The sequence below is a fragment of the Ruditapes philippinarum genome, unplaced genomic scaffold (assembly GCF_026571515.1).
Source record: "Ruditapes philippinarum isolate M1 unplaced genomic scaffold, ASM2657151v2 ctg204_1_1_1_1, whole genome shotgun sequence".
Taxonomy (NCBI): Eukaryota; Metazoa; Mollusca; class Bivalvia; order Venerida; family Veneridae; genus Ruditapes; species Ruditapes philippinarum.
In genome coordinates, this window is record NW_026854772.1 from 278,765 (window position 1) to 305,378 (window position 26,614).

Below are 26,614 nucleotides of genomic sequence, written 5' to 3' on the forward strand. Positions count from 1 at the left end.
CTTAAATGAAATGCATTAACTTCAATTTGTTTCGGTCGCCATCAGATATGATTCAATGTTAATTTCAATAATATATAAATAACGAGAACTCATCCGTATATATTATCTGTAAATTTTGCATATATTGTTTAATGGCTGGGTGTGGTATTTAACCAAAGCGTGAGAATTGTCATGACCACACGGCGGAACTCATTGCTCAGTACATTGAAATAAAATTATTTATGTGTCTATTTACCAACGAGCTAATTGAAGATGTGTATCATTTTCTTCTTGTCTGCCCAAAATATCGAGAAATAAGGTAAAGAATATTTAAAACCATATTTTTGAAGGTGGCCAACTCTTAATAAATTCGATAGACTGATGTCCACAGATAATGAAAAACAACTGGTAAATTTATCAAAATATATAACTTTTTAAAACAAATTAAGAAATAGTTAAGCAATGATAGTAACCATATTTGTATATCGATTTAAATTTACTTATGTCAAAATAGTTTATACATTGTGTGAGCTTCTATATGCAAAATATATATTATCTTATGATATATCGTGTCATTTTTTCACCTTATGTCAATTGTATAATATGGCTAGAAGCATTGTAATTCTTAATTGCTAACTAAATGTTGTTGTTGTTGTATTGCAAGATAGAATAACATGATGGTAAAGTGCAGCGTTCACATGCAAAAGGTATGAAGTTCGAGCTCACCTATTTTTTACAATAAAAGTTGAAATTTCATTGGTCATTTTTAGCCCATTACAAGCGCACATGACTGCCAAGAGACCTTTTACGTATTCGACGGTAGGCACATGTTGAGCTTTTCATAGAATCATAGCTATTTATAGATTTTTACTTTTTACCATTTATTAATTTAATTTAATAAAGATGAAGAGAATAATTTATTGGTAATTTAGTGTTAAAATAAAAAAAAATCAATACATAGCGTTGTGCTGCATTCGAAAGATCGTTTGAAAATGACATGTATTATTTATTTCGACTGCAGGCAAAACATACTTGTAAGTCACTTTGTTATGATATTGTTTAGACTTCTTAAATCATGAGCGAATAATACTTGAGCTGGGATAACACCATATTTATTATGTAGTATTCTCGATCAAGTAAAATATTTAATTTAAAATTAAGATAATTTGAAAAAGGATAACTTGAAATAGTCCATATTATTTAAGAACATCTGTTTGCTGCACCAATTCACTTATTTACAGAAGTAGAAAGATATATTTACAAATAAATCAGATAAATGATCGATCTGCATTATAATAAATTATAATTATTCCCTTTTCTATATTTTAAAGAAAATGTACCAAATAAATTGTACTTCAAAATACAACGTACCACATTGCTTTAAATTGTGCACGTGAATCACACAGGCGGGTAATGTTATAAATAAAGGGAGGTAATAAGAAATTTATTTTCTATAAAGTCTAAGACGATTTTTTCAATAAGAAATGAATACAAATATGTAAATGATTAAATAAAATGCGTATAAACATTTGCAGTATATATTTAACATATTCATGAATGTTTGAAATTGTTTTAGAAGGATAGTTATAAACATATATTAAAGTGTTGTTACATCCTTAATTACAACATACAGGTTCTTTGAAATTAAGAATTTTTGTCGCAGCTTAGTAACACAAACGAAATGTACAAAACTACCCGTATTCAGGAAAGAATTCATTTATTGCTTAAATAACAAATGTAACTAGTATCGGCCCATTTAATAATTGGATGAAGCGTACAGTTTCAACATTTTAAATAAAAATAAATATAAATGATTTTATAAAGAATTCTTTGCTGAAATAGACAGGGGGTAATTTTAAAAATCCATATATAGCCGAGATAAAAACATCAAAATGTCTCGTTCTGCTTTGGGGAATGTTTCTCTTCATACTCGTAGATGATATTTACTTGAACAGCACTGCAAGCTATCGTTCACGCCAAAAACACGTGGTTTATTCAACATGGAATGATGTTTGATCTTGTCTCGGCCACAACCGTATTTTCAGGCACAAACGGCTCTTTAAGTGGAACACCGACGTTCGGTTAGCAAGAAAGCGTCCTCGCTTGAAATAATCCAACGTTTCTTAAGGGATTTGAACAAACGGCTTTAAAGAACAAGTGGTAAGAAATAAAAGCTTTTTGTCGACTCGTTAATAAAAAAAACAAGAGAAAGACATGTTACAATTGAAAGAAGGTTTGAGAAAAGATGAATAAATAGTAAATCTGAATAAAGAGAATTGAATGATGCTTCTACTTTAATACAAATCAATAGGGTAAGACAGTTAAAACTAAAACAGCAGAAGGATATGGAATTGATATTTACAGATGAAGAATTGTTTGATAACGAAAGTATTACGAAGACACTTACCGGGGAGTATACGATAGAAGAGTCTAAAAGGGATGAACCGAAGTATTAATTTGTGGAGGACTCGAGTCACAAAAGATAAATATTCCAACAAAGGCATTATATAAATAAAAGGGACGTTTGAGAGAATTAAAATAATAAAAGAGAAGCTAGACCGCATATGAATATATAATTTATCAAACTGGGTTAAGGCTAAAACTATTGAAATTGCGTACATCATGGATCACATAAGAAATAATATAACGGCTTATCTGAATAGAATTCTCGGGACTTGGTGCGTACGTGTGCCTTTGTAATTATCTCATTGTAAAGCATGTACTCGATTACAGAGAACATCAACTTTTAGGGGGAGACAGACCCCAACACATTCATCTAGAAAAAAATCTGGAAACAAACTAATCCCTCGGAAGCATTTATCACAACACAATTACAAGAGAATTGCATACTCGGTTTGATTGAGTCTGTACATGAGGGATAACGAATACCTGCAACATCCCTCACGCTAGCGGTACTCAATTATCAATATTTTATAGTGCTTTTTTTCAGCTGCCACACAACACTTGACCCCCGCTGTTGTGAAGCAACCCACGTGAAAGATAATTTCATGAGTTTGCTTGATGACATTGGCCGACAAAGACGCCCTTTTTATTGGTACTGAAAAAAATATATGTTTCAAGACAAAACAGCAAACAACTCGTTCCAATTAAGTAGTTTGGAAATAATCTGCATCAGCATTCTCTCATTACAGTTCCAAAGAGAGCTCGAGTCAATAAAATAGAAGAAAGCGGAATCTCTAATAAAGGCCAAGAACGACAAAATTGAAAATGTTGCGAGCCTGCCTCATTGATTATGTTGATGACGTGCAGGTTCATTTCGCCCTACAAGGGATCAAACAGAAAATATCACAGCAATATTTACTAAATAGAGAATTTTATGGTACACTTTGGTGACAAGCATGACTTCACATTAGGCTTCATAACCTCTAATCCCCTTTAGAAATTTCATTTTATTTAGTTGTGTCCATTGTTTCTATCGATTGTGGTATATTCATTCTTTTATTTGGGCCTATAATATGAATTGAATGATGCTTCTACTTTAATACAAATCAATAGGGTAAGACAGTTGAAACTAAAACAGCAGAAGGATACGGGATGAAGAATTGTTTGATAACGAAATAAAGTATTACGAAGACAATATTTCATTTTTAGCTCGACTATTCGAAGAATATGAGAGCTATTGTAGTCGCCCCGGCGTCGGCGTCGGCGTCCGCGTCGGCGTCTGCGTTGGTTAAAGTTTTTTGTAAAGTCAAATATCTCAATTATTGCTTGAGATATTCAATTGAAACTTACAATACTTATTTATAGTAACAAGGTACATCAGATTGACAAGTTGGATAACTCTATCTACAATATTGCCAGAATTATGCCCCTTTTTAACTTAGAAATTTTGGTTAAAGTTTTTTATAAAGACAAATATCTCAATTATTGTTTGAGATATTCAATTGAAACTTACAATACTTTTTAATAGTAATAAGGTACATCAGATTGACAAGTTGGATAACTCTGCCTACAATATTGACAGAATTATGCCCCTTTTTAACTTAGAAATTTTGGTTAAAGTTTTTGTAAAGACAAATATCTCAATTATTGCTTGAGATATTCAATTGAAACTTACAATACTTATTTATAGTAACAAGGTACATCAGATTGACAAGTTTGATAACTCTGCGTACAATATTGACAGAATTATGCCCCTTTGAAACTTAGAAATTTTGGTTGAAGTTTTTTTGTAAAGTCAAATATCTCAATTATTGCTTGAGATATTCATTTGAAATTTACAATACTTTTTTATAGTTACAATGTACATCATTTTGCTAAATTGCATATCTCTGTCTGCAATATTTGCAGAATTATTTGCCCCTTTGAAACTTAGAGATTTTGGTTAAAGGTTAAAGGTATTCAAAGATATTTACTTGAAACTTTACACATGTACTTAGGGTTATAATTTGAGGGTCATAATTGTATGTCACCGACCAAGTTCCATAACTCTATCTTGCATTAAGGCTGATTCATATCCCCTTTTCTACTTAGTCTCTTGGTTAATGTTTACATGCAAGTTTTACATATCTCAATAACTATTAAAGATATTTATTTAAAACTTCACATATGCATTTAGGGTCATAATTGTAGGTCACTGACCAAGTTCCATAATTCTATCTTGCATTTAGGCTGATTTTTCTTCCCTTTTTCAACTTAAAAAATTCATGGTAAAGTTTTGCTTGTAAGCTGTTATCTCCATAACTACTGAAGGGTTTGTGCCTTTTTTGGGACAATTTTATGCATTCGTAATAATAAAGCAGTGATTTACTTGATAAAACATCTTAATAACAAGCCTTAAAAATGTACCTTTTCTGTCAATTTTATTTATTCATAGGTAATTAGTATTATTATACTCAATAAAGCACCCTTGTGACATTACCTTCCAAATAGTCAAGCCAATACTGTATAATAAGACTCTCTCTAAGACCTATAACATGAATTTATAAAAAAAAATTAGCCCTTTTGTGAACTTAAAAAATTTAATATTATCAAGCCTCTTTTACTATCAAGCAATTAGAATAGTCGAACGTGCTGTCCTACCGACAGCTCTTGTATTTAGTTTTGTCGATAGTGATATATTCATTCTTTTATTTGGGGACCATAATATGGAGGACGTTTGTTGCCAAAATTCCTGACATGTAAGGTGTTCCTTTTGAGAACTACTTTTGAAAATCCGAACGTGTATGTCTAGCTTTTTTGACTGTATCCGTGCATTCCACTTAACCAATATTTAAATATCAAGTTGTATATAGATCATAACATTGAAGACTGCAACAAATTTACAAGTTCGTATCTTAAATTGCATAATTATAATATAGTAGCAAGTTTGTACACCGATGGATATCAATCTGTACCTGAGACAAGAAAAATGTATATACAGCAGAAATGTAAATCTCGAATACAAAAAACAATGTTTAAGAAAATGTGTTTCTCGTTGTAGAACTACAAGAATACGTTTATAAAGTAACATGTTTAAAATAACAGACCGGTTTAAAACCTCCTTTTTTCTATTTTCCCTTGTAAGGTCAGTCGTTAAGATATATATATGCAATATATGTTATATAAAAGCGGGAACCTCCAATTAAATGTTTGAATTAAGAGACATAGCATTTACTGTGTACGGATACAGTCCAAAATACTAGGAATACACGTTTGCATATTCAAAAGTAATTTTCAATAGGAATACTTGTCTGGAATTGTGGTAACGAACGACCTCCATAACCATAACTAGATTTTCATAAAGTTGCACTCCAATGTCACATGGGATGTTCCATGAAAACTGCTATATGAACACATCTGTGGATGTTTCAAAATTTAAACATTCACCATTTTCGTGTACAGTTATTTGAACTATCAAATAACGTCTATTAACAGGCTCAATCACACCAAACCTTTAACATTTTCAATTTTGTCGTTTGTTTATTTTTCTAGTGACGATTTCCTAGATTTACACTCAAATATTTTGCCTGCTAGCAAACATCTGGAAGATGTGGAACATGTTCACAATCGGCAGCTTATGATTAAGATAAATTATATTTTCGAATATATAAAATATTTAATATAAAATGTTGTCCGTAAAAATGCTTTATGAATATATGAGGGCCAGTCATTGGCATACTTTTTACAAGAAATGAATTTATCAAATCCATCAAACATTGTATGAACGCTAATTTGATTTATAATATTTATACTTTAAGAAAGAAATATCGAGAAATATTGATAAAATAAAATGCATATATTCTTTCTTCGTATTTTCACTTTAATAGAAATTCACTGCAGTGAAACATATGGGACTACTTTCTTCTTCATTCAACCAGTGCACAAAATTAAAAGAAAAGCCTTCCGAATCACAAGATTAAAACTAAAAAGTATATAATAAACACTTAATTTAAGTTTTTAGCTCGTGGTATAAATCATCATATTTAACTCTCCGCTACTGCCACTCATGACATTTATATTCATACCACCCGATGTAAATAAAATCCTGTATCTAAAGGAAAAACTCTTTAATATCTTGTATTCATGTTAACTGTTTTCTATAATATAGATGTTATCTGTCAGATGAGTATTAGTTGGAATATATGTACCGATCTAAAACTTCCTAGTCTTTTAACGCAGACGGTATTGTGAAATGACAAGACTTGTCAAACCTATGAAATATAAATTTAAGATATAAAACAAACGAACCTACAGTACTGTATTTTTCGCTAATTTCTTTTGCGTTATGCTATGCGCATCATAATATATAGTTTTTTTATGGAAACTTATCCCAAATGTTTTTCGAGATATTTATGTAAACTTACAACGAAATATAATTTTGCTACTTTGATAAAATATACAGTTACATAATTAAAGTATGGTAAGTGCATTTAGGTAGATCTAACAGTTTTCTCAGTATGTTTCATATTCTAAAGTCGTTCGTGTTATCATAGTACTTTTACATAAATAGTCTTACTGACATTTCAGTTGTTACGCCTGGATAAACAAAGTCAATGGTTTACCTGGTTTAAATAAACAACTGCTTTGCTGCCAAATGTACATAAGGTCCGTTGACTACTTGTCTGATCATCGACACTTTAGTACAGCTAGCATAAGTTGCAATTCAATTTAAAGTTCAGATCCATTTATTTCTTACCTAATGCGTAGTGTTATTCACGAGTTTGTTTTAATCAGATTGCTTACAATTTGACTGCACAAATAATGTTTAACAACATTCATATAAACCTGTGCGCCGCATTTATTAGCTGGATTAAAGGAAAAACGAAAATTAAAACAGCTTAGCCTAAATGAAGTTTCATATCTTTCAAACAAACATGCAAAGATATTTATATCTTAAGCATATACATGTGTTATTGATTATTAAAATTAATTGTAACACAATTTTACCTCTGTATGACAGTGTAGCATCTTCGATATTCTGATGTGGTGCAGAATTGTCAAACAGTAAATTTATGTAGTATATAAAGCTCAACTTAACAATGAAAACATAACATAATGTCAAATCAATAAAAAGAATGTAGATATAAGTAGGGATATTTAGTAACTTGTAAATATATGTCAGAATCATGAGTTGTCAAAAAAATGGAGTCTTAAAGGAATTGTTTAGAAAATCAACGAGCGTACGTTCGTTATTGGATTTAAATGTTGTTTTTCATCTCTGTTTAATTATGTAAACTGGGCACATGAATTGTATAAAATAGATTCATTATGTTTACCGTTCATTGAAATAAAATGACAAAACATTTCTTGCATATCAAACAGGGTTTTCTAATGTAGACTGGGCAAGAAAGACTCTGAAAGTACTGAATATATTTATTAGTTTTCGTTGTTTCTTTCTTTTCGGGTAAGATTTACATGTGTGGTATCAGCAAGTTCTGGCTGTAATAGTCAAAGACGGAATATCCGGCTTACATGTAATTGTTTGGCAAAAGCTCTATTGTAAACAGTTAACTGGGGCCAGATATTCTCTTTGCGCTGGCAGGGTAAACTATTGTTATAACATTTATCTTACAGTCGCAGAAGGCGAAGGCCAACTAAAACTTTTGCACGACATCAGAATATGGAAGATCCTACATTGGCATACAGAGTTAATACTGTCTTACAATTAATTTTAATAATCAGTAATAAAATACATGCTGAATATCTTGTTGTGTTTGTTCTAAATATTTGCTGCGAGCATTTGAAACTTTATTTGGGCTAAACGGTTTTAATAATTAACGTTTTGAAACTTTAATTCAACCAATAAATTCATCAAACAGATTTATATGAATGTTGTATTTTTGCAGCATTATATTTTGTAAGCAAACTGACTAAAAACAGCTCTTTAATAACGCTAATAACTCTACGTATTAGGTAAGAAATAAATAGATCTGAACTTTAGTCAAATTGAGTTGTAAGTTGCGGACTAAAACTTATCTTCTCAGACAAGAAGTAAATGGTCATTTCGTACACCAGGCACGAAATATTCTTTTGTTGAAGGTATGACATTGTTTATCCTTGGAGAACAACTAAAATGTCAGACAGTCTATTTCTATAAAACTTCTGGAAAAGTCCATTCGACCTAAAAGAGATCTAATTATAGCTATTTTACTGTTGTTGTTTTATGTCATTGTTTTAAGTTAATAAGAGACGTGAAAAGAGTGTAAGGACGGACAATTGCCTTAACAGACAAACTGAGAAATTTTATGTATGTATATATTAGTAAAATAAAGTATTGTAAGTATTCTATCAATTTCTTTAAGAAAGCAAGGAATGGGAAATGACTAAGAATGAAGGCCAGTACACAAATGAGACGTACAACGAATTAGACATTGACAGCAGACCAGAAAATTAGTATGAGAACATGAATGACTCTGAAGATGTTGCAAACTGATTGAACGTGAACTTTGGAAACTTTGAATATGGAAACATACTGGGGAAACGGTTAGCACTTACCATATTATCATAATGTAATCGTATATTTTATCAAAGTAGCAAAATTATATTTTAATGTAACTTTAAAGAGATTATCGGATAATTTTCCGCTATAAACATTATGAAGTCCAGATGTTATGATGCGCATAGCATAACGCATAGCATAACGCGGAAGAAATTAGCAAACGTGCACTTGAACCACAATGTTTGTTTGTTTGTTTGTTTAAAATGTAAATCTTATATTTCATATAATTCATAATATTAAGAAGTTCGTCACGAATGAATTATTGCGTTAAAATACTAGAACGTTTTAGATCGCTGCATAAATAATCTAAATATAACTCATTCGACTGGTAACGCCTATATTTGTAAACAACATGGAAAATGTTAACATAAATACAGGATATTCAAGTTTTATAGTAACAGGATATTTATTACATCGAGTGGTATGAAAATAAATATGTCACGAGTGACAGTGGCCAAGAGTTAAATACGATAATTTTCATACCACCAAATAAATCCTGTATGTATAGGAAACAATGAATGTTTGGGGGTTGCGTTCATTGAACACCGCCTTTCCATGTTGATCTTGTTTATCATATTTTGTGTTTATTATACGCTTTGAGGATTATTCAAATATGCAAGAATCACTGTCAATTGCATTGAAACTGTGGGGCTCAAATTCCAGCAGGGGTTTTTAACATGATTTATGTTTCTCTCAGATCCCTTACAGAAAGAAAAATGTGTTTGATGTTAATGATATAATTATGATACAAGTTTTTTTCAAAGTTTAATAAAATGAAATAAAATAAAAAATTCATGGTAAAAGGATTTTATATTTTGCAAAATCAACCAATATACGTTAAAAAATTCAGGCAAATTTTGAAAACAGCCCCTCATTGTGGTAAATTTTAAATATATTTTAAATAAGGTCTTTTACATAGGAAAATTGTCAAAATAAATGCTTAAAGTGGGTAAGGTAGGGTAACATTTTTATGCATAATAAAAACATTTTGTTTACAAAAAAAATCATTTTGCTCATGTAATTTGTTACCTGAATGTTATTATTTGTTTCTGTATAATGAGCAATATGAAAACATTTTTCATAATGATGATATTTTAGATAATTTAGAGTTTCCTTATTTCTGAAAAAGAGCCCTCTAATAGCAAAGTTTTAGTTAAGAAAAATGTCTATAGCTTTTAACACGATAAATTTTGTTTTAATTTTGAATACAGGTGACTTTTAAGGCATATAACTGTCCTATGTTGTCAAGTTTACAGTTCTTTATAGTTCCCATTATGGATGGTTAAAAAGAAAGTAGTCCCATAATTTTCACAGCAGTAGAAATATTTTTTACAGTGAAAGAAGGAAAATGAAAATATGTAGATGCATAAATACTTATTTCTTATAAACATATATTATAGATGTAATTGCTTATATTAAGCATTTTTACAAGTTCTATGGATTTGATAAATTTATATCTTGATGTATAAATATACACGTAACTGACCATTATATATTCATAACGCATTTATACGGATAAATCATAAGTCATGACAAAAACTCTACCGATGTGTTTTATTTATTTATTTATTTATTTATTTATTCGCTTACATTATATAACACCAGCTGTCTTCTGTCGATTGCCAAACGTTACCATGCTCTCCAGATATTTGCTATCAGGCTAAGTATTTGTTGGTAAATCTATGAAGGCGTCACTGGCAAATTAGAGAAAACCAGAATCTCTAAAAAAAACATACAAAATTACAATATTGAAATGTTAAAGGCGTTGTTTGATTGAGCCTGACAATTGACAATGTCATAAGTAAAAATGGCATCTTCCTATCCCGTTTAATGTAAATATTATATGTGCCAATCCTAGTTACTTTAAAATTTTAAGCAATAAATGTACCGTTATAGTCACATTTTTCTATGTCGATTTCTTTCCAAACTACCGGTAGTTTCGTACAATTATATTTCGTTTGTGTTACATATGTGCTCATGTCATTACATTGATGGCTTAATAATATTTGAAAACTTTAATATATATATAATTGTTGGATTTGGTGTTAAGGCGCACTATCACAAGACATATAGTGTCTTTCAAGCTTAACCTGTGGATGAGGACCTCGAATACTGGTCTGTTGGCAATTTCAAACAAGAACAGACACATGACTTAAATCAAATTCCTAGCAGGATTCGAACTCTCAGCGGTTAGGGTCAGGTAGTTTAAAGTCAAAGACTTTTACCACTCGAAAATTAAATACTTTCAAGAAATATCAATAAAATAATAAGAGATTGAATTTAACATTATTCTGCACATTTTTAATTAACTAAAAGTGTCCTATACAGTTAGATCCTTACTTAAGACCACCACGGAATTGAGACCATCCAGGTTTTAAGACCATTTTGTAAAAAAGGAATTTTCTGTTCTTTGTGTCATTCAGAATTAAGACCACCTCGCTTATCCACTTTTAAGACCACCAAGTTCCGTCCCAATTATTTGTTTTGTTTTTTATTTGACCCCGCTATTTAGACTATTGATAATAATGGCAACACATACCTAGATCTAAATGTGTTGTCATGTTGTTATTATCTGCTTGAATGATCTTAAGAATGATATTAGTTTTCACAAGGTGTCAAAAACTGTTATTATTGGGATATTGTATGAAATAAGTTGAGAAAGGGAATTTTATAATGGTTTAATGTTGCTTTTAGCACATTTATTTTGTAAAGAATTAATTTCGCAATTGATACGTGAATTATGTACATCGCATTAAAATTATATTGAATTCAGACGAAAACTTTAAATCAAATTTCTTAATTGTGTTTTTTCCCCATCAGATTTTATATTATATCATACTTTTATATTGTATTTAAAGGTTAAGATACTATATTTTTGTTTGTGCATACAAAATGTCTAAAATAGACGTTTAAGCAATGATAGAAATATCCACAATTAAGACCACCTCACAATTAAGACCACTTTAGTCCAGTCCCGATGGTGGTCTTAATTGAGGGTTTTTACTGTATGTATTTTTACAGCGATGTTACGTTCATTTATACCCTAATAATATTTTTGAATCAGTTGACGAAACATAATGCGTAAGTTGCTCAAACATCCTTGTTTATTTGAAAGTTTTAAACTTTTACAAATGATCGCTTCATCAATTCCGTCGTGTGTTTTCAATTTGTTACAACTATTTAAGTACATGCACTGAAAATACAAAATAGTACAAGTGAAGATGGATTGTACAGTGATATCTTTGTTACTTATCTACTTCAGGTTTCTGCCTACAGGTATGTTGATATCTGCTTTTTTCGGGACAAAATGTTTTTGTTTTGGCTTCTTGAGCTTAAACATATTTTAATTTAGCAAATTTACATGCATGCATCATTTAACATCACAATATATATTGGAAAACAAGCATTACACTTATTAAATCTTAAAACAATTAAACTTTTATACTGTTCTATGTACCATTCGTTTTTTATTTATAGAAAATATGTTAATACTTGTGAATAAAAGATGGTTATTTTCACAAAAAACTTTTTACAATTTATTCTTCCCTGGTGTATTTTAACAGTTGCAGGTGAAGAAAGTAGTTGTATTCCAGGACAATGGGGAATCAACTGCACGAGCACCTGTCCAGCGTTTTGTTCAATCCATGGTTGCGACAAGAAAACTGGTTTTTGTTACGAATGTCTGAGCGGTTTCCAAGGAAAATATTGTGATATATCATGTCCTTTAAAGTGTCCCTTTTGTGACCAATACAATGGAGAATGTTACACATCATGTTCCATTAACTGTAGAACTTGTAAACATTCCACCGGTACATGTTGGTATTGTAAACCCGGCTGGTATGGAAAGGAGTGTGAACTGCCTTGCTTTTCAGGTTGTGATCTAGACTATTTTAGTTTGGATTGTGAGAGGAATGGTAATTGCATGCGTTGTCTCAATGGATGGTACGGGTCGAAGTGCGAAAAACAATGCGAGAACTGTTTCGGCGCATGTTCTAAATATTCTGGCTCATGCAAACATTGTGTTGCAGGATTTTGGGGTACATATTGTTCGAACAAATGTAAAGGAACATGCGAAATGTGTGATAAATCTGACGGGAAATGTTTGCTTTGCCCGGACAAATACTGGGGACCTTACTGCTCTCGCCACTGTACCTCCAAAAATTGCGAGAGGTGTGATATAAATACAGGAATTTGCAAAAAGTGTAACGCAGGCTACTGGGGTACAGACTGTGAGAAACAGTGTAACAATTGTACTGACAAAAAATGTGATATTTCATCAGGCTTATGTGAAAATTGTCAGGTGGGGTATGCAGGCGAATATTGCAACATTAGATGTGAAACATCTAGATGTTCAAATTGGTACTGTAACAGAAGACAAGGGTTCGCTTGCTCATTTTGTAAATATGGATATTGGGGTACATTTTGTGAAAATAAATGTATTGGAAATAATTGCGGACAATGCAGTAAAGATTGGGGAATTTGTACCAAGTGTACCGCTGGGTATTGGGGACATTCCTGCGAGAAAAAATGTCCGGTGAATTGCATACTTAGCTGCGACAAAAATTCAGGTAAATGTAATTATGTATCCGTACAAGATACGTTTCATCACATTACTGAATCTTATTGTAAACCAGGGCATTGGGGAACTAGGTGTGAAAATAAATGTTTAGAAGAAAATTGCGAGAGTTGTGATCTTTTATCTACCCCTGGGCTTTGCTCCAAATGTAAGCCTGGGTTTTGGGGACAAGACTGCCGGAATAGATGCTCACCTGAAAAATGTATGAAATGCAACAAAGATGATGGTATTTGTACTCTGTGCAAGAACGGCTTTTCGGGGAAAAACTGCACTTTACTATGCCATGGTCAGTGTCATTGCTGTAACGCTATTTCTGGTGAATGTGTTCTGGACAAATGCTCGGATAATACCGAAACACCAAATGCAGCAATAGGTAAAATCTAATGTAGCCGTATTAGTTATTTTGAATGAAAACATCACTATATAATAGATGATTTTTGATATATGCATACATGTATAAAATGATATGTAAGAGTTTTTACGTAATTATATGTAATTTTAAGCTTAAATTATTTAAAAGTCTATGATAGCTGATTTATCTGTTGGATATGTTTGTATTTATTATAAATGATTTAACTTGTCATCTCAATATAAAAAAACGGTACATTTATTTGTTTTTAGTCAATAACAGCTTGCCGATTGTTGGTATTGTACTGGTAATTTGTTCGATCGTCATGATTGTCATAGTAACATTGTTTATTTCCTTAATGAGAAGGTAAGTCTAAATTAAAGAGACATTATGCTCACTTTATTTTTATTGTCAAATTGAGCTGAATTGACTATAAATCTCAAATTATTGACTTTTATAATGGTTATAACCAACATTTGATATGGATTGAACATAAATCTGCCTAGAATAAAAGAATGCTGGCCACACGTTTTTTAAATAAAGCGTTACAGGAAATTTCGGATAGGTATTATAAAATTGAAAGGAATTATGACAAAATATAAACTTCCAGTACCGTCCATGAACAGGCTCAATCAAACCGAGCCTGCAACATTTTCAATTTTGTTGTGTTGGGCTTTCTTTAGGGATTCTGTATTTCTCTATTTTATTGTCACATCCGTGTTATTTGTGCCGTGTGGCGGCTGTAAAAAGTCTCCCCGTACATTTAATCAATGATGTTATATTTTCGATCCTTGAAAGATCGTTCAGCACGACATTATTGTTATGTATACATGTTATGTGGTACCTTTAGTTTCTTCTATTTGGCCTTTTTTCAACTTGGTGGTTCCAGTATTCCTACTTGAATACTGTATAATAACTCTTAGGATATCTTGCCTGCTTTTTAAATTTGTCTTTTGACGTCTTGTCTGTGATATGCAGGCTTCATAACCTCAGATCCCCTTTCCAAATTCCATTTTATTCAGTTCCACCCATTGTTTTCTCGTTTAGGGCACACGCATTCTTTTACTTGGGGATCATACACCACTTTTCATGGAATGGCACTACTGTGTCACATTAAAGGTTCCATGATAATCGCCGTATGAACACATCTGTCTCTAAATTCAAAATTAAACCATTTTTCGTGTTTAAATGTTGAATTCTGCTTAAGCCGGTGCTATGGGGCGTGGACTGTAACTTGCACTTTCTAGTACCGTCCATGAACAGGCTCAATCAAACCGAGCCTGCAACATTTTCAATTTTGTTGTGTTGGGCTTTCTTTAGGGATTCTGTATTTCTCTATTTTAATATAATGTTTACCTGTTCACTCACTATATACCCCTATGTGGTTATTATGTCATCATAATGTTAGCGAGAACTTAACTGAAAGGAAGTTATGGTTCAGAAATGTTGTTGAATATAATCGAGGTATTAAAAGTTCGATACAAAAAACTTAATAAAAGCAAAACATTGAATAACATGCCATGTCATATCTTTTAGGATATATGTTGTAATTTATCTTAAAAAGTGTCAAACTACTTATAACACTATTCTTTAAATTTAGACATTTTTAGTGTTTGAACCGATTTTCTTTGATCTTTGTTTTCTTAAAACTGTATTTAGTTATCCTTGTGTGCCTGAATTGTTACTTTATGCGTTTTGAATTTCCTGGCTTAACCATACCTTTTGTTTGAGCCAACCAGGACACATCCATGTTGTATTGAAATTGGCACTATGCCCAGATGCGGTTATGATATTTACATGTATGTTATAAGCAAGAACTGGTTCTCGTTAAAAAAAAGAATATCCGGCTCAGGATAAACTCTGCATAGCCTCGTTATCTCTGTAAACAGTTACCTTCGGGGTCAGATATTCTATCTGCACTTGTATCCAGGGTAAAATATTGTTATAATATTTATCTTACAGTCGCAGAAGGCGAAGGTCAACTAAAAATTCTGCACAACATCAGAATATTGAAGATGCTACAGTGTCATACAGAGGTAATATTTTAATTACCTCTAATATTCAGTAACAGATACATAATGTATATATGTTGGAGGTATGATTATCTTTTTGTGTTTGTTTGAAAGATTTGATGCGAGCATTTGAAAATTTATTAACTTGCCTTAACTTTTTTAATTAACGTTTTAACTTTATACCAGCCAATAAATGCAGCACACATGTTTATATGAATGTTGTTTAATATTATTTGTGCAGAATTTTATCGTCAAGTTGTACGCAATCTGATCAAAATCAACTTCTAAATAACGCTACGCTACATGTAAATACATAGATCGAAACTTTAGTCAAATTGACTTGTAATTTTTGTTAGCTGGACTAAAGCTTGCCTTCTCAGACAAGTAGTCAATGGACATTTCGTACATTAGACAGCGAAACATTCAAACCTTTGTTTATTCTTGGGTAACAACTGAAAAGTAAGTCAATCAATTTTTATAAAACTTCTGGAAAAGTCGAATTAAAAGATATCTAATTGTAGCTATTTTAGTCAATGTTTTTAACTAAATAAGGGACATGAAAAGAGTGCAAATGACAGACACTTGCTTGAACAGACAAACTGAGAAATTATTTCAGTAAAATAGATTATTGTTATCCTTTTTATTTAAAGTGAGCAAGAAAAGGGAAAAAGACTAAGAATCAAGGCCAGCACACACGAATGAGACATACAACGGATTAGAAATTGACAGCAGACCGGAATCTAATTATGGGAACATGAACGTCTCTGAAGATGTTGAAAACCTGATCACTTTAGAAATATCTAGAATATGAAAACATGCTGAGAAACTGTTATATCTGCCTACATGCACTTACCATACTACATGTATTATAATGTAACTGTATATTTGATCAAAATAGCTAAATTATATTGCAATGCAAATTTTATTGTTTTATGAAATACATATGTCACGAGTGGCTACAACTGAGATATGATAATTTTCATACCACGAGATAAATGCTGTATTTTGTTTAGGAAAAATGTGAATTTTGTGTTTATCATATACATTTCTCTTTTTGACCTTGTAATTCGAAAGACTTTCATTACATTGTGTGTATTTGCTGAACTAAGAAGATAGTAGTCTCAGTTTCACAGTAGTGAAAAATATTTGTTTACAGTGAAAATATGTAAAATGAAAACTTGCTTTTTATATAATCACTTTTTCTCGATATTTCTTTTATAAATATATTATTAATCTAATTACTGATATTTAGCATTCATTCAAGTTCTATGGATTTATTAATTCATTTCTTGTATAAACTATACACATTCATAAGGCATTTATACGGACAGCTTCTTTAATGCGGGAAGTCATTATAAAAATCTGCTGATTTGCTTCTTATTTTTCATACGTTTACATAAGATGTCGATTATGAAGCTACTCGATATCCTCGAGATGCTTGCTAGCAGGCAAAGTATTTATTAAGTATAATTTTTTATTTAATGTGCCAAATCACATTTATTCTATGTGTTGTTTCGTTCAACATCAAATTTAACATGTGATTGAAATTTGTAGAGCGTTTGACAGATAATACCTTTCTACTGAATTTGGAGTGAATAAGTTCAACATCAGGTCTAACGTGACCACCCCAGAAATCAGCCGCGTAATTTAACGTAGAAGCTACCAATGAATCGATCGAATATATCACATTGTTTGGACACTGGTAAGTTAAGTTGGTTAAATTAAACCGTGCTGGGCTTTTCGCTTTTGTGTTCGATTCCAGTTGCTATTTTATATTAATGAACGCGCAAATATTTAAAAGAAACTACACATTCTATATGATTGGTGTACAGATAAAATTCAAATTTAGTATGGCAGCCTTTTACAAAATGAAACGTAAATATTATGTTCCCAGATTTCCTATTATCGATTTGTTCGCCTTGATGTTATTTATTTTTTTTTGTTAAAGTAAAGCAGTGTTTTGAAGCGAAGCATGCGCATTGCAAGTTTAGTTGAAAGGTTTTAATGAGTTTAGGCTTTAAATGAAATGCATTAACTTCAATTTGATTCGCAAAAATGAATGTCGCCATCAGATATAATTTAATTTCACGATATAAATAACCAGAAATCATCCGTATATAATATCTGTATATTTTGCATATATTGTTTAATGTTTGGGTGTGGTATTTTACCGAAGGTTTAGAATTGTCATGATCACAAGGCGGAACTCATGGCTCATAACATTGTAACAAAATTATTAATGTGTCTATTTACCACGAATCTAATTGAAAATGAGTATCATTTTCTTCTTGCCTGCTAAATATATCGTGAAATAAGGAAAAGAATAATAAAACCATATATTTGCAGATAGTCAACTCTTAATAAATTCGATAGACTGATGACTAAAGGTAATGAAAGACAACTGTTAAATTTATCAAAATATATATCTTTTTTAAATAAATTAAGGAATAGTTTAGAAATGATAGTAATTATATCTGTATGACGATTTAAATTTACTTATGTCAAAATTGTTTATACATTGTGTGAGCTTCTTTATGCAAAAGTATTAGATGGCTAATGATATCTCGTGTCATTTTTCACCTTATGTCAATTATATAATATCGCTTAAAGCATTGCAATTCTTAATTTCTAAATAAATGTTGTTGTTGTTGCTGTTGTTGTATTGCAAGATAGAATAGCATAATGGTAAAGTGCAGCATTCACATTTAAAATGTATGAAGTTCGAGCTCACCCAATTTCAATTTTGAAAAAGAATGTAAAAGGCAACGGATCGGAACACCTTGTCGAACTTGACATGTCATGTCTGGAGTGTTTTTGTCTTGATATGATATGTCAAAGTAAATATAATGATTTAGTGGAAATAAAAGAATTGATATAAATCAAGAGAAAGACATTAAATAAAAAATAAGAAAAATCATTGTGAACGAGAAAATAATTTTTTTTCAAGGTTTAAGTGCGACTCGAATCGTAGGCGGAAAGAATATTGTCTCTTGTTTTTGTAGTTTTTTCCGACACTATATGCAACTACGCTAAAGACGCACGTAAAGAACGTGCGGCTTGGCTGAGTGGTAAACGTGTCGGACTAGTAATCTAGTCAATCTAGTCTAATCTAGTTCAAATCCCGTCAGACGCAAGTCGTTGTTTCCTTGAGCAAGAAACTTTACACTCATTGTTCAGTACTGGTTGGTTCAATGAATGGATTTTAAAGTGTGTCTATAGCTTTCAGCTTTCAAAAATAGCTACATAAATTTAAACCAAATACTTAATTAAGCAAGAAATATAAATAACAAGCGGATACTCCATCTAAGTCGTTAAATGAAGTTAATTTTTGCTCACACATCTGTCTTAATTAGTGACTTCTTAAATACAGGATGAACTGAATAAAAGTCGAAATTTCAGTGGTCATTTTTAGCCCATTGCAAGCGCCAAGATATCTTTTACTATTCGACGGTAGGCACATGTTGAGCTTTTCAAAGAATCATGGCTATTTATAGATTTTTACCTTTTACCATTTAGTAATTTAATTTAATGAAAGTAATAACATATTGTAAATTTAGTACATACAATACAAAGCGCTATGCTGCATTCGAAAGATCGTTTGAAAATGATATGTATAATTTAGGTTGACTGCAGGCAAAACATACTTGTAATTCACTTTGTTATGATATTGTTTATCTTCTTAAAACAAGAGCGAATAAAACTTGAACAGAGGCAACACCAAATTGTACATGAAGTATTCTCGATCAAATAAAATATTTAATATAAGATTAAAATAATTGGAAAAAATAACAAGGAAATAGTCCATATTATTTAGGTAAATTCTGGAAACAAAGTGATCCCTCGGAAGCATTAATCACAACAAAATAACATAAGAATTACAGACTCGGTTTGATTGAGTCTGTTCATGAGGGATAATGAATAAGTGCAACATCCCTCACGCCCCCTAGCACCAGCTTGAGCGGTACTCAATTCTCAACACTTTAAAGTGTTGGTATCAATGATCCCGAAGGACCAGAAAATATAGCAACACTGAAGTGAAGTACGGGGCAACTTTTTACGGCTGCCACACGGCACTTGACACCTGCTGTTGTGAAGTACAAAATTCTGGAAACAAAGTGATCCCTCGGAAGCATTAATCACAACAAAATAACATAAGAATTGCAGACTCGGTTTGATTGAGTCTGTACATGAGGGATAATGAATAAGTGCAACATCCCTTACGCCCCCTAGCACCAGCTTGAGCGGTACTCAATTCTCAACACTTTATAGTGTTGGTATCAATGATCCCGAAGGACCAGAAAATATAGCAACACTGAAGTGAAGTAAGGGGCAACTTTTTACGGCTGCCACACGGCACTTGACACCTGCTGTTGTGAAGTACTAAATTCTGGAAACAAAGTGATCCCTCGGAAGCATTAATCACAACAAAATAACATAAGAATTGCAGACTCGGTTTGATTGAGTCTGTACATGAGGGATAATGAATAAGTGCAACATCCCTCACGCCCCCTAGCACCAGCTTGAGCGGTACTCAATTCTCAACACTTTATAGTGTTGGTATCAATGATCCCGAAGGACCAGAAAATATAGCAACACTGAAGTGAAGTACGGGGCAACTTTTTACGGCTGCCACACGGCACTTGACACCTGCTGTTGTGAAGTACAAAATTCTGGAAACAAAGTGATCCCTCGGAAGCATTAATCACAACAAAATAACATAAGAATTGCAGACTCGGTTTGATTGAGTCTGTACATGAGGGATAATGTATAAGTGCAACATCCCTCACGCCCCCTAGCACCAGCTTGAGCGGTACTCAATTCTCAACACTTTATAGTGTTGGTATCAATGATCCCGAAGGACCAGAAAAAATTAGCAACACTGAAGTGAAGTACGGGGCAACCCGAAGGACCAGAAAAAATTAGCAACACTGAAGTGAAGTACGGGGCAACTGTTTACGGCTGCTACACGGCATCTGTTTGCAGCACCAATTCACTTATTTACAGAAGTAGAAAGATATATTTATAAATAAAACAGATAAATGATCGATCCGCGTTATAATAAAATTATTAGTATTCCCTTTTCTATTTTTTAGAGAAAATGTACCAAATAAATTGTACTTCAAACTAAAACGTACCATATCGCTTTAAATTGTGCACGTGAATCACATACAGGTTATGTTATAAATAAAGGGAGGTAATAAGAAATTTATTTTAATTAAATTTAAGACATTTTTTTCAATCAGGAATGAATGCAAATATTTTAATGATTACATATAATGCGTATAAATATTTGCAGTACACATTTAACTTATTCTTTAATGTTTGAAAATTGTTTGAGAAGAATAATTGTATACATATATAAAATTTCACTTAAATGTTGTTCATCCTTAATTAAAACATAAAGGTTCTTTAAAATGAAGAATTTTTGTGCAGGTTAGTAACACAAAGATGTACAAAACTACTAGTATTCGGGAAAGAATTCGTTTATTGCGTAAATAATAACTGTAACTAGTATCGGCCTATATAATAATTAAATTAAGCGTACAGTTTCAACATTTCAAATATAGAATTATATATATTTAGAAAGAGTACTTTGCTGAAATAGAAAGGGAGTAATTTTAAAAAAGACAATATATAGCCAAGATAAAAACACCAAAATGTCTCGTTCTGTTTGGGGGAATGTTGCTCTTCATAGATGATATTTACTTGAACATTGGTGTAAGCTATCGGTCACGCCAAAAACACGTGGTTTATTCAAAATAGAATGACGTTTCCACAATAGTATTTTCAGGCACAAATGGCGCTTTAAGTCGAACACCGACGTTCGGTAAGCTAGATAGCTTCCTTGCATAAAATAATCCTAAGTTTTTTAAGGGATTTGAACAAACGGCGTTAAAGATCAAGTGGTTAGAAATAAAAGCTTTCTTTCCATTTGTTAAATAGAAAAATAAGAGAAAGAGATGGAAAAATTGAAAGACGGTTTGAGAAAAGATAAATAAATAGTAAATCTGAACAAAGATAATTGAATGATGCTTCTACTTTAATGCAAATCAATAGGGTAAGACAGTTAAAACTAAAACAGCAGAAGGATATGGAACATAATTATATTTACATGATTTACGGATGAAGAATTGTTTGATAACGAAATAAAGTATTATGAAGACACTTACCGGGAGTATACGATAAAAGAGTGTAAAAGGGATAAACTGAAGTAATAATTTGTGCAGGACTTGTGTCACAAAACATATCCCAACTAGGGAAAAGGAAATGTTTTGACGTTTAAATGGGGAAAAAAATTAACAAGGTTTGAAGAGATAGAAATGGAGTTGGCATATCTTATTCCCAAAGTCGTTTTTTATGGATTCTATTTTGCCAGTCACGAATTATTGACTTCTTAGATTTACCCACAAATACTTTACCTGCTTGCTAACATCTGGTAGATGTGGTAATGGTTCACAATCGGCAGATAAATGATATTTACGGATAAATGAATATAAAATGTTGTCCGTAAAAATGCGTTATGAATATGTGAGGGTCAGTCATTAGTATACCTTATACAAATGAATTTATCAAATCCATCGGACATTGTATGAATGCTTATAATAATCATACTTTTTTCACTGTAAAAGAATTTCACTGTTGTGAAACATATGGGACTACTTTCTTCGTTATTTAACTAGTACACGAAAATAAAAAAAGTCTTCCAAATCACAAGATAAAACTCAAGTTTTTAACCATAAATACAGGTATTATCTCGTTGTATAAATCATCATATTTAACTCTTGGCTACTGCCACTCATGACATTAATTTTCATACCACTCGATGTAAATAATATCCTATATCTATAGGAAAAATCTTGAATGTCCTCTATTTATGCTAACTGTTTTCTATGACTGAACATTCAAATATAGATGCTATCTGTCGGATGAGTAATAGTTGGAATATTTATGTACCGATCTAAAAATTCCTAGTCTTTTAACGCAAGAATTCATTTGTGACGAACTTCTTAAATGCTATTTTGATAAATTGCATAACGACAAAACTTGTCAAACCAATGAAATATGAACTTTAGATATAACACAAACGAACCTTAACTTTGTAATGGGTCAAGTGCTTATTTCTTTTGCGTTATGCTATGTGCATCATAACATCTAGTTTATTATTGAAAATTATCCCAAATGTATTTCGAGATATTCTCTTTTAACTTACATCCAAATATAATTTAGCTACTTTGATAAAATATACAGTTACATTATCAAAGTATGGTAAGATCTAACAGTTTTCTCAATATGTGTCATTTTCTAGATATTTCTAGTGTTCCACACATTATAATCAGTTTTCAACATCATGTTATCATAGTAAAATTCCGGTCTGCTGACATTGTCCTATTAGCTGTTTGTCTTATTCGCATGCCAACCTTTCTTCTTAATCTTTTCCAGTTCCTTGCCCACTTTAAAGAAATTAATAGAATGACTACAATAACGTATATTTACTAATAGATACAGACACAATTGTTTTAATATAAACTGTTCAAGCTATTATCAGTGCTTAGCACTCCTTTCACGTCCATTATTGACAGTGACTGGAATAACAACAGTTATATCTTTATTAATTAAAATGGACTTTTACATTAAAAAAAAAAACTTTCATATAAATTGTCTGACTAACTTTTCAGTTGTTACCCCATGATAAACAGTTAATGGTTAACCAGGTCTGAACAAACAAATGTTTCGCTGCGTAATGTGCATAATGTCCGTTGACTACTTGTCTGAGAATCCATTTATTTCTTACCTAATGCGTAACGTTATTCACGAGCTAAATTTAATCAGATTGCTTACAATTTGACTGCAAAAATAATGTTTAACAACATTTCTATAAACCTGTGCGCTCCTTTTATTTGCTGGATTAAAGTTGAAAGAGTAAATTAAAACAGTTAAGCCTAAATGAAGTTTCAAATCTTTCACAAAAAACATGCAAATATATTAATATCTGAAGCATATACATGTGTTATTGAATAATGAAATCAATTGTTACACAATATTTTCTCTGTATGATACTGTAGCATCTTCAATATTAGATGTTGTGCAGAATTGTCAGTTGACCTTCGCCTTCGGCGACTGTATGATAAATATTATAACAATTTTTTATTCGAGATGTCAATGCAGACATAATCTTTGCCCGAAAGGTAAATGTTTACAGAGATCACGAGGCAGTGTAGAGTTTTGCCGAACAATTACCCGTGAGCCGGATATACCCGTCTTTAACTATTTTAGCAAGTTTTTGATGATAATATACATGTACAAATCATACCCTCATATGGACATAGTACCATTTTAAATAAAAAATGGATGTGTTGTACTCATTTTCAACATAAAAAATTGCTTGAACTCATAGACCGCGTCTGGTTGGCTGAAACAAAAGCTAGGGTAAAGGCAGGAATTCCAAAACGCATTGATGCATTGAAAACCGGTTACAACACATTTGATCGGATAATTAAGAACAGTTTTATTATTAAGTATAAACTTATTAAAGATATACTATGCTCTTAGTTGGGATAAATCATTTCATCAGATAAATTTATCAAAATCAACGACATTCTAACTGAATATGTCTAATTTGGATAAACTGATGAAAAGACTATGTATGGGCAGCTGTATCTCCTATAGGTCAAGTAAAAATAAGACAAACAATAGTGTCATAGCGTTCAGCATTGATCAGAAACAAATTATATTCCGACAAAGCTGAAAGACCATAAAATTCCCGGGACCTAGTGCTTACGTTTGCCAGAATTCTAATTCAGGATTCGTTTACAGAAGAGATCGACTTTTTTAGAAATCAGACTCCAACAATTTCTTCTAGAAACCTTCGTGTGAAAAACTTGCTCGATGCCAACGGCCATCGTGTCCTTGATAGGAAGACGCCATTTGTACAACTGGGATTGGATTGTGAAAATATGTCTCCAATAAGTCTTCCTGCCCAATGGAAGCTATCTGCATCAGACTGCTCTCATTGAAGTTCAAATTAGATGCATTAAGATAGAAAAAACTGGGATCCCAAACAAAAGAACGCCCATTAAAAACGACAAATTGTTGCAGGTTACAGCCTGCATCGACAAGAGTCGAACCGCACCCTACCATGTCAAGGGATATGCTTTATTAGCAGCTTACTGAATACACTAGCATGACTTCAAGCGTAAGTCGTGCATTCGACCGATGCGCACGTGTGTAGCCATGGGATAACAGAGCGTTTTAACACGACATTGCTAAGGATGTTTGCGACCAGTGAGGTAGTAAAAAAGCTAAATGGGAAGCTCATGTGCTTATTATCATGTCTATAAGGACAAACATCACGAAAGTACAGAGCTCCCTCATTACATTCAGAAATCAACTGTCATTTCAAAAAATGCAGGCCTCATAAACTCTGATATTCTTTAGAAGTTTCGCTTTATTAAACCCCGTTGTTTTCTCGTTTGTGGTACATACATTCTTTTACGTGACGGAACATTAGCCGCTTATATTGCATAGCGCTGCATGTCACATAGAATGTTCCATCAAAATCGCCATATGAACACATCAGCGGATGCTTCGGAATTCAGAATTTCAACATTTTCGTATTAAAATGTTGGCTATTACTAAACCTGGTGCTATTGGCGTGGACATTTGTTTGCAGTATTCAGTAACGTCCACAAACAGGCCCAAATACACCAAGCTGTAACATTTTAATTTTGTCGTTTTTGACGTTTTTAGAGATTCTTTTTTTCTCTATTTTCTCTATTTTGCGAATTACGCTTTCTTACAAATACTTTGTCTGCTAGCAAACATCTCAAGGATACCAAGTTGCTTAACAATCGACAGCTTGTGGTTAACGAATAAATAATTAAGAAGCGCATATGCAGAATTTTAATAATGATTTCCCACATTAAACAAATTATCCGTGTAAATGCATTATGAATGTCAGTCATGTGTATATCATACAAGATATAAATTTATCAAGTCCATAGAACATGTATGAATGCTAAATATCAGTATTTAGATATATTATATATTTATGAAAATATAGAGAAATAGTGGTTAAATGAAATGCATATTTTAATTTTCCGTATTTTCACTGTAAACATTTTAATATTTTTTATTGCAGTGAAACATATGGGACTACTTTTTTCTTAGTTCTGTCAAAACACACAATTATAGGTAAAGTCTTTCGAATCACAGGTCAATTAGAGAAAAGTATATGATAAACACAGTTAATCTCGTGGAATGAACATTATCATTTCTCAGTCGCCAGTGTCACTCGTGACATATCTATTTTCATAGAATAATTAAATTTGCATTGCAATATAATTTGGCTACTTTGTTCAAATATACAATCTTATTATAATACATGTAGTATGGTATGTGCATGTAGGCAGATGTAACAGTTTCTCAGCATGTTTTATATATTTTAGATATTTTTTAAGAGTTTCACACTTGTTAAATCAGTTTTAAACATCTTCAGAGTCGTTCATCTTCTCACAGTTAGATTCCGGTCTGCTATCAGTCTTATTCGTTGTAATTCTCATTCGTGTGCTGGCCTTTCCCGTTTCTTGCTCACTTTAAAAAGATAAATAGAACAACTACAATAATCCATTTTACTAATAAAATTTCTCGGTTTGTCTGTAAGCAAATGTCTGTCATTTGCACTCCTTTCACGTCCCTTACAAGTTAAACAAGTTTAAATATATTCTAATTCAAATAGACTTTTCCAGAAGTTTTATACA

General features: G+C 31.8%; 3 protein-coding genes across 5 annotated transcripts in view; 2 read left to right on the forward strand and 1 right to left on the reverse strand.

Annotated features, from left to right (window-relative positions):
* LOC132741004 (uncharacterized) overlaps nt 1–26,614 on the forward strand; it is a 152,264-nt gene that overhangs the window by 58,207 nt on the left and 67,443 nt on the right. The window lies entirely within an intron of this gene.
* LOC132741019 (multiple epidermal growth factor-like domains protein 11) overlaps nt 1–26,614 on the reverse strand; it is a 54,242-nt gene that overhangs the window by 24,062 nt on the left and 3,566 nt on the right. Inside the window, exon 5 of one of the 2 annotated variants that reach the window (XM_060729097.1) lies at nt 25,745–26,447. The exons of the other annotated variant lie outside the window; for it this stretch is intronic. Within the exon in view, the coding sequence (XP_060585080.1) occupies nt 26,413–26,447 (35 nt within the window). The 3' untranslated portion in view covers nt 25,745–26,412. Of the gene's footprint in view, nt 1–25,744; nt 26,448–26,614 lie in introns of those variants that run through there. 2 annotated transcript variants of the gene reach the window in all.
* Nucleotides 11,984–18,507, forward strand: LOC132741018 (cell death abnormality protein 1-like). 2 transcript variants are annotated; one of them, XM_060729094.1, is made up of 5 exons: nt 11,984–12,196; nt 12,484–13,869; nt 14,118–14,211; nt 15,808–15,940; nt 16,508–18,507. In XM_060729094.1, exons 1-4 carry the CDS (start codon nt 12,142–12,144, stop codon nt 15,911–15,913), a joined length of 1,641 nt encoding a protein of 546 aa, XP_060585077.1. In that variant the 5' UTR covers nt 11,984–12,141; the 3' UTR covers nt 15,914–15,940; nt 16,508–18,507. The 2 variants fall into 2 exon arrangements, with proteins under 2 accessions (XP_060585077.1, XP_060585078.1); XM_060729095.1 differs by having other exon boundaries at nt 11,986–12,196; nt 15,808–15,881.